The 19515-nt window shown below is 35.4% G+C and overlaps 2 protein-coding genes across 2 annotated transcripts; both read left to right on the top strand.

Annotated features, from left to right (window-relative positions):
- The first annotated feature begins 15153 nt into the window (after positions 1-15153).
- LOC123666203 lies at positions 15154-15838 on the top strand. Its single transcript, XM_045600399.1, has 2 exons — positions 15154-15602; positions 15634-15838. The coding sequence occupies exons 1-2, from the start codon at positions 15175-15177 to the stop codon at positions 15788-15790; spliced, it is 585 nt and encodes a 194-aa protein (XP_045456355.1). The 5' UTR covers positions 15154-15174; the 3' UTR covers positions 15791-15838.
- A 247-nt stretch (positions 15839-16085) lies between these two features.
- On the top strand, positions 16086-18617 carry LOC123666183 (piggyBac transposable element-derived protein 4-like). The gene is made up of 2 exons (XM_045600381.1): positions 16086-16277; positions 16536-18617. Exon 2 carries the CDS (start codon positions 16539-16541, stop codon positions 18495-18497), a length of 1959 nt encoding a protein of 652 aa, XP_045456337.1. The 5' UTR covers positions 16086-16277; positions 16536-16538; the 3' UTR covers positions 18498-18617.
- Positions 18618-19515: the final 898 nt, after the last annotated feature.

Below are 19515 nucleotides of genomic sequence, written 5' to 3'. Positions count from 1 at the left end.
CTTATAAACAAGAATATATCGTCCTCCATCTTTCCGAGTATGTGGCGTGATGCTGTGGTGCGTCCTATACCAAAAATTTCTAGCCCTTTAGAGTTTAAAGATTTAAGGCCTATAAGTATCTTACCATGTGCCTCTAAGATACTAGAAAAGGTTATCTGTAGGCAATTAGTAGACTATCTAGAGCGTAACGACATATTGCCCAAACTGCAATCGGGATTCAGGAGGCACCACAGTACCGCTACGGCTCTTGTGAGTGTGCTAGATGATGTAATTCACGCCCAAGATGATGGAAAGGTAACCATAATGGTATTACTCGATTTTTCTCGCGCCTTTGATGCCATTAATATAGGCTTGCTTCTAGCAAAACTACGATTTTATGGACTGGAGGAGGCCGTTGTCTCATGGTTCGCAAGCTATTTACAAGATAGACATCAAATCGTAGAAATTAGAAATGAGAGGGAGAATGTCATTTGGTCGCAGCGCAGCCCCCTTGTTAGAGGAGTTCCTCAGGGATCTATACTTGGACCCATATTGTTCAGCATATATTCGGGAGACGTAATTAAATCTATACGAAACTGTAGGTATCACATATATGCTGACGATATACAAATCTACCTATCATTCAAGCCACATGAGTTGGAAAAATCATTGGAATTAATTAACAGTGACCTAGAACGCATTTTTGACTGGTCGAAATCCAATGCGCTGGTTTTGAACCCAAATAAAACAAAATACATAGTCCTTGGCACCCGTCACCAAGTGCAGTTAGTGAAGAGCAAAGCCCCTTCTCTCGAAATAAACGGTAGCAGGATTGAGGGTGTATGTGAAGTACGGAACCTTGGACTATTGTTGGACGAGAATATGCGATTCGAATCGCACGTGTCTAATATAGTACGAACTTGTTTTTATAGGCTTAAAGTTTTATATCGCATCAGGGATTCTCTTGATGAAAAGTTGCGCATAGCACTATGTGAGACACTAGTACTCTCTAAGTTTAACTACATAGATGTCGTTATAGGGCCACGACTACTAGAGAGAACAAAAAAGTCCATACAAAGGGTTCAAAACGCCTGTGCACGCTACTGCTTCTACATACCGCGGCGAGATCATGTCACTTCGTCGCTACGTAATTTAACAACCAAATCAAGTTTTAAAAAAGTCTATAAAAGAATCTTACTTCTAGGGCAACAAAATATTTAAAATTATAGTCTGATCATGGCAAACGTGATAAATTATATATATTCATTATCAACTCAGCAGCATTCGTTGATTTGGTCACAAGTGCTCAGTACTATTGTGTGTCATCGTATTATATAATTGTATGTGTGTGTGTATGTGTTCATGTATATGTGTATTGTCATGTAGGTCATATTTTGTCTTTGATATGTCACATATTATAATTTATTGTTTTCCTTAGTGTTTTTATTATATATTAGTATAATTATTAATAATTAATATTTGTTTAAATTTAATTTCGCATTATTATTATTTAATTGTCCTTTTTACTATTGCCGCCAAAATGGGAAACGAATGGTGGTCCTGAAAACCAGTGTCAGGGCTTTTAGTCCTGAGAATAGCTGAGGTCCCACCTTTTTGTGAGACACACTGTTGCCGCGCTACTATCTTCTTTTATCGTCTATTTTTTATTTTATTCTATTTTTTTTTGTTTTTTTTATTACTCACATAATGTATTAGACCTAAGACTTTGATTGTAATGCCTGCCTCTGATGTTATATGTATATGCATATATTGTGTATGTTAGGAGCAGTGTGTTTTGCAAATAAAGTTATTATTATTATTATTATTATTATATTAAAATAAGTAGCTTACATAGGTAGGGTATATTACTCACCTCATGGTAGGAGTTTTTAAGTAACTCCCTATTTCATTTAACAACCACATCACTGTTTCTTTTGATAGACGATACCTTTGACAAAAATCTACGTTATCCCAGACGTCCAAAGGCGTGTTTCTTTGTCTGAATATTTTTGGCCTTCTCATTAATATATATTCAGCAAAGAGATCATCGTCTGATGAACTTTCCGACTCTGAGTTATCAAGGTATCTTACTATGTTCAAATTCATAGTTTAGGTGAATAATAAAACAAATAAAAATATGCGCGTCGAAATTTTAAAGTAAGATCAGCTGTAACGGCGTCATTTAACCATTCGCCATCTTGCAAACCGCTCAATTTTGGGTGGTTACATTTTTTAACTAATAGTTTGTTATTTGACTATTGGTTAAGCTAACTTATGGTTGAAAAACGTATTTTCGGGATATTTGACTATTAGTTACTTTTTTTAACCATTGGTTCAGTTAACTACGGATCAAAAAACCGGCCCTTAGTCTTAACAATCGACCCGGCCCTTTACGTTCACATCAAAAGCGTCAAAACATCGAAAGAATTGTGGGATATATTGAAGATGCTGTTTGATGAATCGGGATTTACGAGAAAAATCAGCCTGCTGAGGAATTTTATATCAATTGCTCATCGATGACGTCATATGAAACACAAATAGTTGAAGGTGGTCAGAAGCTACAAGGAACGGGTTTTGGGATTAACGACGAATTGATCGATTCTATCATGTTGGCAGGATTAACAGAAAAATAAGCCAATATAATGGCCATTGAATATTCCGGCATGATAATTACAACGGATGCCATTAAAGAGAAGTTATTGGACATGGAACCGGAAAACAGTGGCCACGTCAATAATGCATTTGTATGTTTCCGCAATAAGTCGAATCATCGTTCAAAAATTGTGAAATCTACGCAATCTATGGTTGGTAAAGATGGCGTGTAACATAGTAAAAATATTGTGCATAGCGACATCTGGTTCTAACGGCAGTGTTACTATAGATCCTAGTATTGAGGTTTGTCTAGCGAAGCTTGCGGGCTCACTAGATGGCGTGCTTGGAGAGTTGCTATGTATTTGCACGGTTTTGTTTTTACATCGTTTCATGTTTAAATATTTATTTAATTGCTTAGGGTTTTTGTCTAAATTGTTTTTATAAATAATAATAAAAAAAATATTTATATAGATTTCTTTCGGTTTGCTGTAATGGATAAATTTTTAATTTTGAGTGGCAACACTGCCAGGTTGAAGGATTTTCGCTTCGACCGTGATTGGAGATGGCGAGAGAAAGATTTCACGTTTTCGTTGTTTTTTGGCCAGGTTCACCTGTATTATAAAATTATGTCTAAAGTAGAATAATTTTTTTTATTTATCTCAACAATAATAGTGAGTAATTTCGATATTTTGTTGGGACCTTTCCTTTGTGTTTGTGATAACCTATAGGTGTCATATTAACTCGTAATTTACTTTTGTTACAGCTTCCTTTGTTTTGTTTTTTATGAAATAGATTTTTATCTGATTTCGGGGATGGTGGGAACGAGAGATTTCACAAATGCAATCTACTCTGGTAAGATTTCAAACCATTCTTTTAAATTTTGCATAGGTACTATTCCGCCATTTTGACAACGTATTTTCTTTTTTTCAGTGTTTTTTGTTTTATTTTTATTGCTTTATGTAACTAATTGATAAATTTATTACTTTAAAAGAAAATACACTTGGTTTACCATGATGTAGGAAAATTTAAATATGAAAATTATAACTTGAAATTAAATGGAACTTAAATGAGTTACAAACCAATACTCAAACTTAAAAAAATTATATTTCGATTTCATTCTGTCATTTTCGTTAAACTTCAATCATCGAAGACTGGATATTTGAATTTGGAATTTAAATAACACCAGAGGGGATCTCTTCAATATTTTGAAAGCTGAGTCTACCGTGGATCACCAGAGCAATGAAACACCTGTCCGTATTAAAGTAAAAACCCTTTGGGCTGGAGATCCTGCTCCTCGAAACTTCCTATTGAAACCTTAACACCCGGTGGATGTCCAGAGCAAATTGACAATTGAAGTAATTGGTAATGAATTAAAGAAGAAGAGGTACAGACTTTATCAATATTTAGTTTTATCTATACTTATTTAGCAAGGTTATTTGATTTCTGGTGGTATACTCGTTAAGCTCATTATACTCATCATATATTTTTAAATGTTAGAAAATGTTAAAGAACCTTCTCTCTACGACTGAGCAACCTTGGAAATTGTTTAGACTGTAATTTCTGAAGTGATGGTTTTTGGGGTTAGCTAGGTAGGCTTATTTTTATATATTTTTATTTTTGAGGGTAAGTGAGATAATTGAAATTAAACTACCTTATTGTTGAACTACTAGTTAGTTGGTTTATTATTTAAATCTTTTTCCAACCTGCTTCAAAATTTGTATTTGGTCCAAGCCCTAAAGATTTATTACTATTTTCTTTGTCAACGGCACATTGTATTCCAAAATAGCCGGGCAACTTTTTCCGACAATGGGCCGGGTGGCAGGCGGGAATCAAATTCCTCAAGTGACAGCATCTGTCAAGGGACAACCAAACGTCAAATGTTATGGTTTTAAACAATATGGCCACTACATCAACCAAAGCAAAAATAATAAAAAATATTGAAAGAATTTGCAAGATTCAGAAAAGAAACCTAAAACAACAAATGCGTTTAGTGCCGTTTTTCTTAATGGAATATTTGACAAGGGTGATTGGTACGTGGATTCCGGTGCCAGTTCACATTTAACGAGCAACATAAATTGGATCACGGATGTTTGTTACTCTGGGTTTACCAAGGAAATCATGATCGCCAATCGGAGTAAAGTTCCCGTGGAATGTTGTGGGAAAGTAAACATAATTACATCAACCGCAGAAGCTAGTTACAGCAAAACTATTGAAAAGATTTTGTGTTCCCCAGCTAGTCAGTTAAGATAGCCAACTAATGAAACAGGGCAACATAGTGCGTTTCACAAGCAGCGGATGTGAAATATTTAATAAACAGGACATTCTGGTAGCTACTGCGTCACTTGTAAATGGCATTTATAAGTTACATCAACATGTTTGGTGACAGCAGCAGTTGAGTCTCCAGTTTTTTGGCATCGTCGATTTGGACATGTGAATAGTTTCGACATAAATAAAATACATGGTGCTGTGGAAGTAGTTCAGCTATCAGAGACGGCAAACATCAACAAGACAAACTGTATTATGTGCTGTGAAGGGAAACAGAGTCGCTTACCTTTTTCTCATGAAGGATCACCATTGTAGAGAAATGATAAATGAAAACATTGTTAGTATCTATTATTTGTGTACATCAGATATGCCTGCAGACCTGCTCACTAAGAGCTTAAGTGCTGTAAACATTACAAACATTTGAACACTTATACATTTACATTACATACATTTTACAGGTATTGTTAAAGTTTAAATATACTTATTTTGTTCCTTAATCTATATTTTGAGTGGGAGTGTTGTAAATATGAAAATTTAGATACTACTAGCCCCACCTAGTTATACCTATAATAACTAATCTGTAGTGTCGACTTTGTTTCAATAAAATTCGTTCATTCGTTATTCGCAGCTATAACTTGACGTTTTATTTTGCTCAATACATTCAGCAACAGATTTTACGCCATTAGAAATAGTCTTTGGAAATACTGATTCCCTTAACGTTTTTGACTTACATAAAGAACGTAATTTAATGCAAAAGTTAGTCCAAGACCATAGAAAACGCCTCAAAGTACTGTACGAGTATGTCGCAGAAATGTTAAGTGGAAATAAAATTACAGTTCGAAATAAGAAAGGCGGAGAAGAACCTCCGGAAATCGAAGTAGGAGATACTATTTTTATGAAAAGCACTAGAAATACAAAAGCCAAGAATTTACCACGATACGAGAAAGCTAAAGACATAGGAGAACCATGTAGAAATATAATACTTGTACAGTTAAAAAAAAACGCAACACTAGAGTAGCAATTAAGAATATTAAATGTCCTCCACAGATAATGGCTAGTAATTCTAGTACTAACAAACCGGTCGAGCAGCCTGGAACTCCAAAATTTGAAAACGGATAGCAGCTCTGAAAGTGAGAACGGCAGTGACTAGGACCGATTCGTGGGTTACATTTAAAACTTTAGAATTAGATTATGTGTTAGACCAAGTGAGCATTAGTAGTAAAGAGTATAATGAGGTAAAGAATTTAATAAATAATAGTACTTAGTATAACAATGAATTAGTTGGATTAAGTAGAGAAGTAGATTCATTGATTGAAAATACTTTTAGTAGGATTTAACAAATTTTACCAAGTAGGCTATCTAAACGAGCAATTTTTAGTACATTAGTATCTTTAGTTAAAGTCATTTCAGGAAATTTAGATGAACAAGACGCAATACGTTACGACTCTGAAATAAATATATTATTAAATAAACATTCAGTAGAACATAATGTTTCATTAATAGAAAACGCTTTCGATAAATTTCTTAATGTTTCTGAAAACATGAACACAAACATTGTTAAATTGACCAAAAAGATAGATAATGAAATAAAAGAGGAAAATAAACTTCGTGTTGTCGTGTCACTATTAAATAAATTATATTAAATTTTAAATAACTTTAAACTAACTTTTTAATATAATACAAGAAGTAGAGACAGCAGTTGCATTTCATTTAATTTAATTTACTCTTTATTGTACACATAAAAAGAGGTTTACAAATCACAAAACGATTCACAAAAAGAAATGTACAACAGGCGTTCTTACCGCTAAACAGCGATCTCTTCCATACAACCAGCTCGGAGGAGATAATGTGAAAAAAGCGGAAACAGAATTAAAATGAAAAAAAAACAAGTAGAAAACCAAATATACTCACATACTGTATAATGAAACGCCGTAATATTACCGAACCGTACTAATTTATTCCAATCATCTTTTAAACTATGTGCAATCGAAAAGAAATAGTTTAAGCGCGATTTAAATTGCCATCAGCGCCATCTATTAGAAGATTTATACACTAACATCCCGCCACCCCAAGGACGACTTAGTCCTTAATTAACAAAAGTAAATTAACAACTAAATTCATAATCATAATATTGAAGATCACTCAATCGTCCATGGGTAGAGGGCAAGGCTTGACTATAGGTCTTTTAAACTTTTTAGTTTTATTTTGAAGTGTCACTACTCTAGTTATGCCATCCACACCTGGATGTTTATCAATTACTCGACCCAAAAGCCATTTGCCTGGTGGCAGTCTATCATCTTTCACTAGAACAATAGTACCAATCTTTATGTCTGGACAACCCTTATTCCATTTAGAACGGTTTTGGAGGGAAACTAAATATTCATTTTGCCAGCGGTGCCAAAAGCTTTGCATCATTTGCTGTAACATGCGCCAGCGTTGAAGGGGACTCAATTTTACATTTTCAAGTGGTTCATCAGGCACAACGAACGGAGGTTCGCCAATCAAAAAATGTCCAGGTGTTAATGGAGGTTCATCTAAGGAAGAATTAATTAAGGTTAAAGGACGGGAGTTTACACATGACTCGATTTGTGTTAAAAGAGTATAAAATTCCTCAAAAGTAAGGGAAGTTTGACCATTAACTCTTTTCAAATGTGTTTTTACTGATTTCACCCCGGACTCCCACAATCCCCCGAAGTGAGGAGAGTGAGGTGGTATAAAGTGCCAGTTTGTTTGGTCATTAGCTAATAATTCTGAAATTTCTGAAACAACATGAGATTTAACATTTTTAAAAACTACATCTAATTCCCGTGAAGCCCCAACAAAATTTGTACCGCAGTCACTCCACATATCCTTACAGTGACCACGTCGAGCTGTAAATCTTTTAAACGCGGCTATAAAGGCAGAAGAGGTCAAGTCACTTACTACTTCCAGGTATTCACCTGGAACGCCACGCCAGGTATTGTTACAGTACACACAAAAAGACAAATATAAGCTTTACAAAGTTTTTTACATCTACCTGGGTACAGTTTTAAGCTAAAAGGTCCTGCAAAGTCTGTGCCTGTAGTCCTGAAGGGACGATCAGGCCGTACTCTATAGTGAGGTAGATTACCCATAAATGGAAAGTGAGGTACAGTGCTTTGTTTAAAACAAGGAATACATTTTTTAATAACAATTTTGGTTAAGTTTTTAACTCTAAATATCCAGTATTTTTGTCTTATATAGTTTAATGTGAGTTGATGACCTCCATGCAGTGTCCTTATGTGAGCATCAATAGTTATTAATTTCGATAGTTGACAATTGTGACTTAAAACAATAGGTGACTTTTGATAAGGAGGTATTTCTGCATTGCGGAGTCGCCCACCCACTCTTACAATTTGATCTTTATCAAGGTAAGGATTAAGAGTATACAATTTACTTTTCTTAGGGACACATTTCCCTTGTGACAAACAATCAATTTCAATTTCAAAATATTTGTGTTGTGATAATTTAATACAAAGATTTAATGAACTTTTTAGTTCAGTTGCAGTTAAAAATGAACTAATATTCCTTTGCCCTTTAAGTTTACAATTTTGTATGAATCTCTGACAATATGCTGTCACACGGACTAATTTGGAAAGGTTTGAGAATTTATACAGATAAGAATCAATAAAATTTTCATTTAAACAAACATGAGTAAGTACTTTTGTTTTTAATTCTAAATTTGTTTCAGGAATGTGACTATCATTTGCAATAACAGTTGGTTGTTTTAAAAATGTAGGGCCATTCCACCATAGTTCTGACTGCTGTAATTCAATTGGATTAATTCCACGCGAGGCTACATCCGCAGGATTACAAATAGAGGGAATGTGATACCATTGAGAGCTATTTGTACAAGTCAAAATTTCAGCCGTGCGATTAGCAACAAAAGTAGACCAGTTATTAGGAGTTTTCCGCAACCAAGCCAAAACGATGGTAGAATCTGTCCAAGCGTACACATTACTTTTATCAATCTTTAATTCCAGTATCAATACTCTTAGCATCCTAGCCAGTAATACTGCACCACAAAGTTCAAGACGAGGTAGTGATACTTGTTTTACAGAAGCTACCCGTGATTTGACAGCAATCAAACGAATATTAACTTTGTCACCATCCCGAACTCTGAGGTACACAACACAAGCATAAGCAACACAAGATGCATCACAAAATCCATGAAGTTCAATTTCAGACGTTACATTTGAAATGAAGAGCCAGCGTGGAAGCTTAATGGTTTGTGCATTTGCAAAATTTTCAATGTAAGTCAACCATTCAGCTTTCAACTCTGGAGTCAATTCTTCATCCCAATCTAAGCCCGCTAACCACAGCTTTTGCATAAATATTTTAAGACAAATGATAGCCGGTGCCAACCAACCCAGAGGGTCAAAAGTCTTAGCTATAGCAGAGAGTACATTTCTTTTAGTAATGAGTTCAGTATCACAATCTAAGTTTAATTTTAGCTCAAAATTGTCTGTCTGTGAATTCCATACTATACCTAATTGCCTTGCCTTATTGTACCTTGAACCTTAATATGCACTACACTTTGTGACTCTCTATCGTCATTTGGGATTTTAGACAACACTGATTCATTGTTAGACGAACACTTGTGTAGTTTGAAACCACCACGATTAAGTAGCTCTGTCAAGCCACTTTGTAGCCTTATTGCATCTTCTTCGGTGGAGGCTCCTGTCATCAGGTCATCCATGTAAATATCTGATTTTATTATTGCAGATTCTTGAGGGAAGTTAACAGCTTCATCTTCAGCGAGCTGATGCAAGGTACGCATTGCAAGAAATGGTGCCGAGGATGTACCATATGTTACAGTAAGTAGTCGGTACTCTTCTACTGGATCCTTGGGAGATTTTCGCCATAATATCCTTTGATAATCACGGTCTTCCTTTGATATCAAAATCTGTCTGTACATCTTCATAATGTCACCAATCAAGCAAATTTTGTGTTGTCTCCAGCGAGTGATCAGATTCCTTATATCTTGTAGTATAGAAGGTCCTGTTAATAATTCTTCATTTAATGATTTTCCATTGACAGGTGTAGCACTTCCATCAAACACTACTCTTAATTTAGTGCTGATATTCTCTGGTCGCACTACAGCATGATGAGGTAAGTAGTAACATTGATTTTTTGTTTAAAGTTCTCTTTCAGGTACAGGTTCCATATGTCTACTTGTTAAATATTCATCCATAAACCTTATGTATTTTTCTTTCAGGTCATGTGATAGTGTGAAACGCTTTTCCATCTGTTGCAGACGACGCAGCGCTACAAGTTTAGTGTCACCGAGCGCTGTTGGTGGAGTTTCTCGAAAAGGTAAGTGAACAACATATCGTCCTTCATCAGTACGAGTGTGAGTTTTCTTAAAGTGTTCCTCGCACAATACTTCCAGTTCTGTGAGAGGTTTCTCATGAGATAAGGGCTCTTCTATTTCCCAAAACTGCCTGAGCAACTGATCCACATCAACTTTTGTGTGAGTGACAATGACATCATGTTTTTGTGGTTCTATTTGTGAGACTCTTCCAGATATTAACCAGCCCAAGCGAGAATTGACTGCGACAAGAGACTTGTGTTTGTATACCTTCTTGTATTATTTCAGCATGCACGTCGGCACCCAACAAAATATCAATATGCCTTGGCTTGTAATACTCTGGATCTGCTAGATCTAAAGACATTGTAGAAGGCCAGGCATCTTGTGCGAATTCCCTTGAAGGTAGTAATGAAGTAAGTTTTTTAAGTATATAAGCTTTAACTTCAATTGGTTGTGTACATTGCTTAGTAGATTGTATTGTAAATTTCACCATAGACCTTATTGTAACCACTGTTGAATTGGATACACTAGTGACTTTGCCATGCACAGGAATACGGTCCAGTTGTAATAGTTGTGCAGCTGCTTCAGTAAGGAATGAGGCCTGAGAACCTTGATCTATTAGCGCTCGTAAGATGTATGTATTACCCTTTTGTGCCTTTACAGCCAATTGAGCTGTCGCTAAAATTACTTGGTGGCTCTGAGTTTCAGTTTTCATACAAACTGTGTTGCAAGATGAAGCAGGATGTTCTCTCTTTTCTTCAGTTGAAGATGAGCTACCACTTAATAAGTCTGTCTTATTGAGGGGTGTGTAATGCAGCAGAGTGTGATGGCGTCGCCCACATTTCTTACAAGTTGTACTCTGTCTACAGTTCAAAACATTATGTCCCTTAATAAGGCAATTAAAGCATATGTTGTTTCTCTTAATGAAGTCCTGGCGTTCTGAAACCTTTAAGTTGGCAAAATCTTTACAGTGGCAAATATAATGATTCTGTGAACAATATGTGCAAGCATTTTTCATTTCCGTTACAAAAGATTTGACGTTAGTGACTTTTTGCGGCATAGGTTTTCTTACATAATCCTTAGGTTGTGTAGTGTATATCATTTCCATAGAGCGAAATCTTTTTTCTAAAAACAAGGTTAATTGGTGAAATGTAGGTATATCAGTTGAGTTTTCGAGGGACTGTTCCCACAACTTGTGTGATTCAGTATCTAATTTTTTAACAGTTATATGCACTATGATTGCATCCCAATTTGATACATCAATTCTGATATTCTTTAGCGAGTCGAGGCATTGAGTAGTAGTATCTAATAAGTCTTTAATACCTTGTGTAGATTCCGTTGTCATCTTCTTTTGGTTCAATAAGCGGTTTAAGATATTGTTTACTATAACTCTTTGATTGTCAAATCTGTCAACTAATTTTTGCCACGCATCTTGGTAATTTGCATCACTGAGACTAAAATTTTGAAGCAATTGTTCGGCTTCTCCGGTCAAACTAGATTTCAAGTAATGATGTTTCTCAATATTTGACAAGTTATTATCATTATGTATGAGTGATAGATACAGATCTCTGAAACTTATCCAATTACTGTAATCTCCATTAAATTTTGGTATTGGTATTGGTGGCAATTTTGGTTTCAATTTTGAGAAGTCAGAAGTGTCATTAGCATTCTTACCGGAGGTATGAGTAGAATCTAATTCATATAAATAATCCTTTAACAACGTTTTTAAATCCAAATAGGCATCTTCCGTAATACTATAGTTATTCTCCGAATCGAAGTCACAACTTTTTAATTCCTTTTCCGAATATTTTGTTTGAAAATAATGATATTGTTTGTTATATGAATCCATATACTCGTTTAATGTCTCTAATCGCGTGTCCAAATAACCTCTTGTTATTTTGGATCGGCTACATTTCTTAGTATTAGTTAACAACTTTATGATTTTGTTTGACAATTCAGTAATAATTCCTATTTGCGTTTTAATATCAGCCATATTTCGTAATTTTAAGTTTAAAAACAATTCAAGCACAATTTCTAAAGTCTATTTTTATTATGTCACTGACAGTCATAATTTTACTAAGTCCAGTTTGTTTGAAAATTTTCTAAGTCCACACAACGCCTAATAATTGTATTCGCTAAGTCCACACAACACGTAAGAATTCTAAGTCACTTTACGAAATTATTCTAAGTTCGATTATTCACCAGAGACTAAGTTGATTTAACACCACTGTACTCACGTTACCGCTAAGTCCACAAACAAAGAAGAGCAGTCCCGTCACTATCACTGCAATCCTGTTATGCGTCACTTCACAGTTCACTAATTTTGCACCACACAACTTCACTACACGACACTTGCACTTTTTCACTACTTAACACTTATCCGGCTCGAAGGACCACGAAATGTATAATGAAACGCCGTAATATTACCGAACCGTGCTAATTTATTCAAATCATCTTTTAAACTATGTGCAATCGAAAAGAAATAGTTTAAGCGCGATTTAAATTGCCATCAGCGCCATCTATTAGAAGATTTATACACTAACACATACATACATACATATACACACATACAAATATTAAAAATATATTAACTATACAAAAAAATTAAGGAACACATTACATAATAATATGTACACACACTACGCATATAAATACATGTCAACATATACACACACATATATACATTTAGTAAATTACATACTCTTCACCAATCAATTATTAATTCTACGGAAATCTTAGCAATCCTTTCTAATGTTGAAAAATATTCTAAACTCATTTACACTGTTAGTAAAGATAATTTTGTAAAATTAGAGAAAAATACTATCGTAAAATCGTATAGTAATTCAGAAAGGAACTTCGTTCCAATAAACTTGTTTTTGTTCTTGAAGTACCGTTAGTAGAACCAGGTGTAAACTTTACTATAAAATAATCCCTGTTCTTATTATTGACACTAATACCTATAAAAACTACACTATAATTCCTAAATATCCCTACCTATCCCCTACCTATTGGTGAATAGATTGAAAAACAGACCTCTGAGTAGTCCATGTGAAGAGATAGATAATGAAAAATTACTCTGTAAGGAAGAACAAATTATGCAGAATCCAGACGAAACATGCATTGAACAAATTATGATGATTAAAAACAACTACACCACCTGTCATCAACATTTCATAGAAATTCAAAAAGCCAAAGTTCAGAAGATACTTAATAACTATTGGCTGGTATCATCGGCCTTAGTCCGTCTATTGCAGACGATTTAGACACTGTCAGACAGACACTGTGTCGCCTAGGACACTCTTCAGGAAAACGCAGAGTTGCCTAAGCTCTGCGCCACCCTCTCGACCCCACTGGCTAGGCCCACAGGAACGACGAGTCGATACGTGTAGAGCCAGTTCAGCTGCAGGAGTCTTTCGCATTTTAAAGCCTTTCGTCCACTGCCAGCTAAACTAAGTTAGTTTAGCTTAGCTCGAATAGTTGAGCCAGTTTTTCATACATGTGCGTCCACCGCAAACTATGCCAGCTAAGCTACGTGAAATGCCCCAGCTAAGTGGAACTAACTTAGTTGTGCGGCCGATCCGTAACTAACTGAGCTAAACTAAGCGCCTCTCACCCCCTTGCCTTACCCCTCTGACGCCTGTCGATAGTGTTGTTCGAACGTGTTTGTACAGTGAGCGTTCGTGGGCGGTTGGTAAAACACGTATTTAGCAGCATGGAGGTGTTTATTGAATATGTTAAGCAGTATCCTGTGTTGTATAATCCAGAGGATAAAGACTACCGTGACACAAATAAAAAAGACGGTTTATGGAAGAGGATAGTGGATGAAATGAAAAACCCGAACATATCAGACAGTAAGTTTAATTTATATTGTTATTGTTAAAATAATTACAAAAGGATTCTCTTACATGAAATGCTTCTCTTGTTGCTCGTACATTGTCATGTAGTTGTCCCACTGATCGTAAAACTGATCCGTCTTCAGCACTTGCTCCATCAAAAGCTGTTATTGTTTGATTAGTTGAAAGATAATTGTGTAGCACGCAAGCAGCTTTTGTTATTAAATCAACTGATTCTACTTTACACTCCAATGGCCGACGAAATATCCGAAATCGCATTGACAAAATACCAAAGGCATTTTCTACCACATTTCGCGCTCTGCTGAGACGATAATTAAAGTTCCTTTTTTCTCTACTGTTACGACATGCGCTTTGTGGGTATGGTCTCATAAAATGTTTTTGTAAAGGAAATGCCTGGTCACCTATAAATACGTAAGGTATTGCAGTACCACCTTCTAGTAAAGGCTGATCACTAGGCAAATTTAATTCGTTATTTTGTAACCTTCGTCCAAATGCACTGTCAGAAAAAATACCACCATCACTAAATCTGCCCATGGAACCAATATCTATTATAATAAACTTCTTGTTTGCATCAACAACTGCGAGTAATACTACAGAATGGAAATGTTTATAATTAAAATACTGAGAACCTGAATGAGGTGGGCATTTTATGGATATATGCTTGCCGTCGACTGCTCCAATACAGTTGGGGAATTGCCATTTCAGCATAAAATTTTCAGCAATTTCTTTCCATTCTCTTTCAGTCGGCAAACACATGTAAATTGGTTGTAAATGATTCCAAACTGCTTGGCAGACGTTTTCTACAATCCTAGAAACTGATCTGTCACCCACTCTATAATTGTATCCAATTGTTTTGTAGGAGTCCCCTGTTGCCAAAAACCTGCAAAAGGCAACACTTTTTAATGAATGCATATATGTACATACTTTATTGCACTATAAAATTACAGTTAAAATGATTATAAATTTAAATTAAGAAAGTTAACCCTAACCTTTTTTATTACTGTTTCAGTTAAAACGGCAAAAAACGAATGGAAAAAATTACGTGATGAGCATCGAGAATCAATAAAAAGAATTAAAAGCTCAACAAGTGGCCAAGCTGCATCATCAACAAACACTTGGAAATATGCCAGTCTACTTGAATTTTTATTGCCTTATATGAAAAACCGCCCAAGAAGTGGTAACGTAAATGAAAGCCAGAATAATAAAACAAACAGTACAATGGAAGCTGGTAATGCAAGTGAAAGCCAGGATATTACAGTTTCACATACTGAGATACAGGAAAATACTGATCATGTTTCTAACACTGAATCTATACCATCTACATCTCACAGCTCATTGTCTGAACAAAGGCAAAGAAAGAGGAAGAACGATGAATCTTTACATGTTTTACTGAGAGAAATTGATGAAGATTATGAAAAGCGTCGCCGTGAGATAAAAGAGAAAGAGACAGCTGAAAGGGAATCAAGAAGACATCCTTTAAAACTGTTTTTTGACAGTATGAGCGAAACAGCCATAAAGTTTCCAGAGTGGTTGCAAAGGGACATTAAAAGGAAAATCTTTACCATAATGTCTGAAGCGGAAGATAAGTATGACAATTATTTATATGGAAGTCAGTTCCCATATGGATATTCAACATCTTCTGCTCAATCTACTCCACGCTCCCAAGACACTCCAGTCTCCCAAGATAATCCATACTTCCAAGATACTCAAAACAACGAAGGCACTCCATTCACCGATACTACTTTCAATTGATATCTTTATCCCTCCCTAATTTCTTATAATTCTCTCAACCTAATTTTCAATAAATATACCAAAGTAACTGAATCTGTTTAATTTTAATCTTGATACACTTACCTCAAACAAATAGCCAATCTTTCTTCTGGCGATATAGCTTTTCGAAAATTAGTATCAATCTTAGCAATATCCTTGGCAATAATTGTAAGTAACTCATCAAACTGTTGTCTAGATACACGATAGTACATCTTAAAATTTTCGTCGTCAAGTTCATTAACCCTTTGACTGGTGGTGGCTATATGTGTGCCACCATGATTAAAAAAATATTATTTACATCTGGTAACACATAATCGTTAGAATGTTTTTGAAACTATTTTTCGAACGTACCCTTACGCTATCTAAAAAAAAAGCAACAGGTGATTGACGTTTACGATTTGTGACAGACGACGGCGAAGTTTAGTATTGAGGTTGTTTTTCGATGACCAGTAAATCAACAAAAATCTCTGAAAAGTGCCACAGTTTTCGTAAGTATTTTTATAATTCTTATATTAGAAGATATATACTAAGCATTTCAGCCATTATTTCAGCAAATTAGTTCATAGTTTTCTTGTAAAACGACGTCAAATATGGTGGCAATAGAGCTGCCACTACCAGTTTCGTACCTACCACTAACTATAAGTTCACTCCTTTAGTTTGAATATATATTTTAGTGCTACTGAGGAATTTCATTGTTGTGTGCTTATTTAATTAATTAGTTATCACTATATATTTTATTTTTTCAGATAATGAGTAGAAAAAAGCAACTGACGGACCGTCAAATAGAAGAGGAGCTCGAAGATCTCTTTGGGTTTCCTGATGGCATGGTGTCTGAAGACGATGCTGAGGTATCAGATAATGAAAGTGCTAATAATACTGACCTGGAACGAATTTTAGTAGGTGAAGATTTATTGCTTAGTACAACAATTACCAACAGTTCTACTGATTTGCCTGAAAGATCACAATCACCTTCTATATTAGTCCAACCTTCAACGTCTAATGAAAGTTTCTTTACTCCTGCTGACAGACAAGATATTATAGACACTCTTTCAGATTTTTCTTCATCATCAGATGAAAACTCTGATGAAGATGAAATCGACTGGAAAAAACAAGATTGGGAACAAAGTCCCTCTATAGAATTTTTCGATTCTGTGCCATTACGCTCAAGTAGAAGTTTACCTAATAGAACAAGACCTATAACATATTTTGAACTTTTTTTTGATGAAGAAGTTGTGAAGAATATAGTTGAACAGACAAACAGATATGCAGCATCTTGTAACGCACAAAACTGGCAGGAGTTATCAGAGGGCGAATTCAAAGCATTCCTTGGTATGATCATACAGATGGGTATTCATAAACTTCCAACAATTGAAGACTATTGGTCCAGTGACCCCATATTACAAGTTATAGAAATAGCTGAAACGATGACTTTACAGAGATTTCAAAAAATATTAAAATTTTTACATGTAAATGATAACTCACAAATGCCACTTAGAAATAGTCCAAATTTCGACAAAATGTATAAAGTGAGACCACTTGTTGATCGGTTGAACATTCTGTGTCAAAGAAATGCAGTACAAACAAATTCCCAAAGCATTGATGAATGTATGATAAAATTTAAGGGTAGATCAACCCTCAAACAATACATGCCAATGAAACCGATAAAGAGGGGGTTCAAGGTATGGTGCAGAGCTGACAGCACTACTGGATATTTATACCAATATGAAATATATACTGGCAAAACAGATACAAGCGAAACTGGACTGGGGGAGAAAGTAGTAAAATCCTTGTGTGAATCTCTTCTTACAAAAGATTATTTAGGTCATGTTGCATTTGATAATTATTTTTCCAGTGTTGACCTTCTTCAATACCTCTATGAAAATGGCGTCTACAGTACAGCCACAATTAGAACCGAGCGTGTTGGTTTACCTCTTTTAGTGAAAAAACCTAAAAATACTGGTGACAAAAAAGAAGATCAAAGACTTTCAGAGGTAGCAAAAAAGGAAAGCACAAAAATCAAGAAAATGAAAAAGGGGAAGTGGAAATGGAGGGTCAGAGGGAATGTTGGTTTTGCTGTTTGGAAAGACACAAAGCCAGTTACTGTGGTGAGCACAGCTTTCCACCCAAAATTAAAAAAAACATGTAATAGAACACAAAAAGATGGGTCTAAAAAATCTATCAAGTGCCCTGTATTGATAACAGAATATACAGCTCGTATGGGAGGGGTGGACCGTTTTGACCAACAAAGAGGTCAGTACAATGTTGGTAGAAAAAGTCGAAAATGGTGGAAAAGAATTTTTTATTTTTTAGTTGATGTTGCAATTACCAATGCTCATATTTTGCACAAAAATAATACAAGAGTCCACAACAGAATGAAACAAAAAGACTTTAGACTGGCTCTTGCAAGGGAGTTGGTGGATAATACTACTTATAGAAAACGGCCATTCAAGTCATTGCCCAATTATGTGTCTAAAAAGAAAAAAGTAAATGAAAGTGGAGAAAGACAAAAACAGAAGTTTGGAGTTCCACATGAAGTAAGATTTGGAAGACTTGGTGAGCACTGGCCTGAAGAAACAGATGGATATAAACGCTGTCGCTACTGCAGCACCAAAGTCAACAATAAAAGGTCTAAAATACAGTGTGATCGGTGCGAAGTAGCCCTTTGCATTACACCCTGTTTCAAATTGTTTCATCAAAATGATCAATAATGGTATCCCCTGTACCAGCAGTGGCAATCCTGTTGCCACCATGTTTTTTTCTATAACTAAGAATAAAAAAATTTTTTAAACATTTTTTATAAATAAAATAAGGTGCAATGAACCGAAAAATTTACTTATTATTTCAATGACACTGAAAAACGTCTCTACCAGTCAAAGGGTTAAACAAAGTGTTAAATTCGCTGCTTGTTTTCCAGGACTGAATGTGTTGACTTATCCAGTATCTATGTTTCCGTTTTTTCTTCATAAAATAAGCAATAATCAATCTTCTTCTCCTATGACGATAGTCCTCCTCTAAAGTCTCGTCATTGCTCGTGTCGTCTTCCATATCACATCTGGTTAACTCGACGTTCTAGCACAAACTGGCCATCACTAACGTAGTTTTAGCTTATTTATTGGTGGACGGACGACGTAGTTCTAGTTTAGCTGAGCTTAGTTCACTGAGCTTAGTTCTTTATTAGTTTAGCTGGCGGTGGACGATCGGCTTTAAGGTATGCCACAAATGTTTGACGGAGACCCCATTCCGGGTTTCAAATGAAGTTTTCCTCCTCCAGGACCCTGATGATTTCGAGCCAGATTTATCCCTCGATCGGCTTTTACGACCCCCACGGGAAGAAAGTGTGTGGTGCTATTCTACTCGGCCGATATCACATGGCTGTTATATATTGAAAACAATATTATAATTTCTGAACAATGTGATTGTGATGTAGGTAGCATGTATTTAATTAATTAATCATTTCGGGGCAAGATAAATCCTCTATTGTAAGCCAGTCTCTCATTAAAGCTGTTAACGGATGAACGTAGTTTCCTTTTAATAAGGTTCCGTAGAATCTCCAGGAGTCGAAAGATTTTCTAGTAATGATTCTGCGAAGAAGTATAAAGTTCAAGGAACTTATTTAATATCTCCAAACCCAAGATAGGAGATACCAGTACAACAATCAACCCTGAAACAAATACTACACCAATCAGGTTAGAAATTCCAATTCTCCAGATTCCAGACGTGAAGCCG

The sequence above is a fragment of the Melitaea cinxia genome, chromosome 25 (genome assembly GCF_905220565.1).
Source record: "Melitaea cinxia chromosome 25, ilMelCinx1.1, whole genome shotgun sequence".
NCBI lineage: Eukaryota > Metazoa > Arthropoda > Insecta > Lepidoptera > Nymphalidae > Melitaea > Melitaea cinxia.
This window is presented reverse-complemented; position numbering and strand designations above follow the sequence as displayed.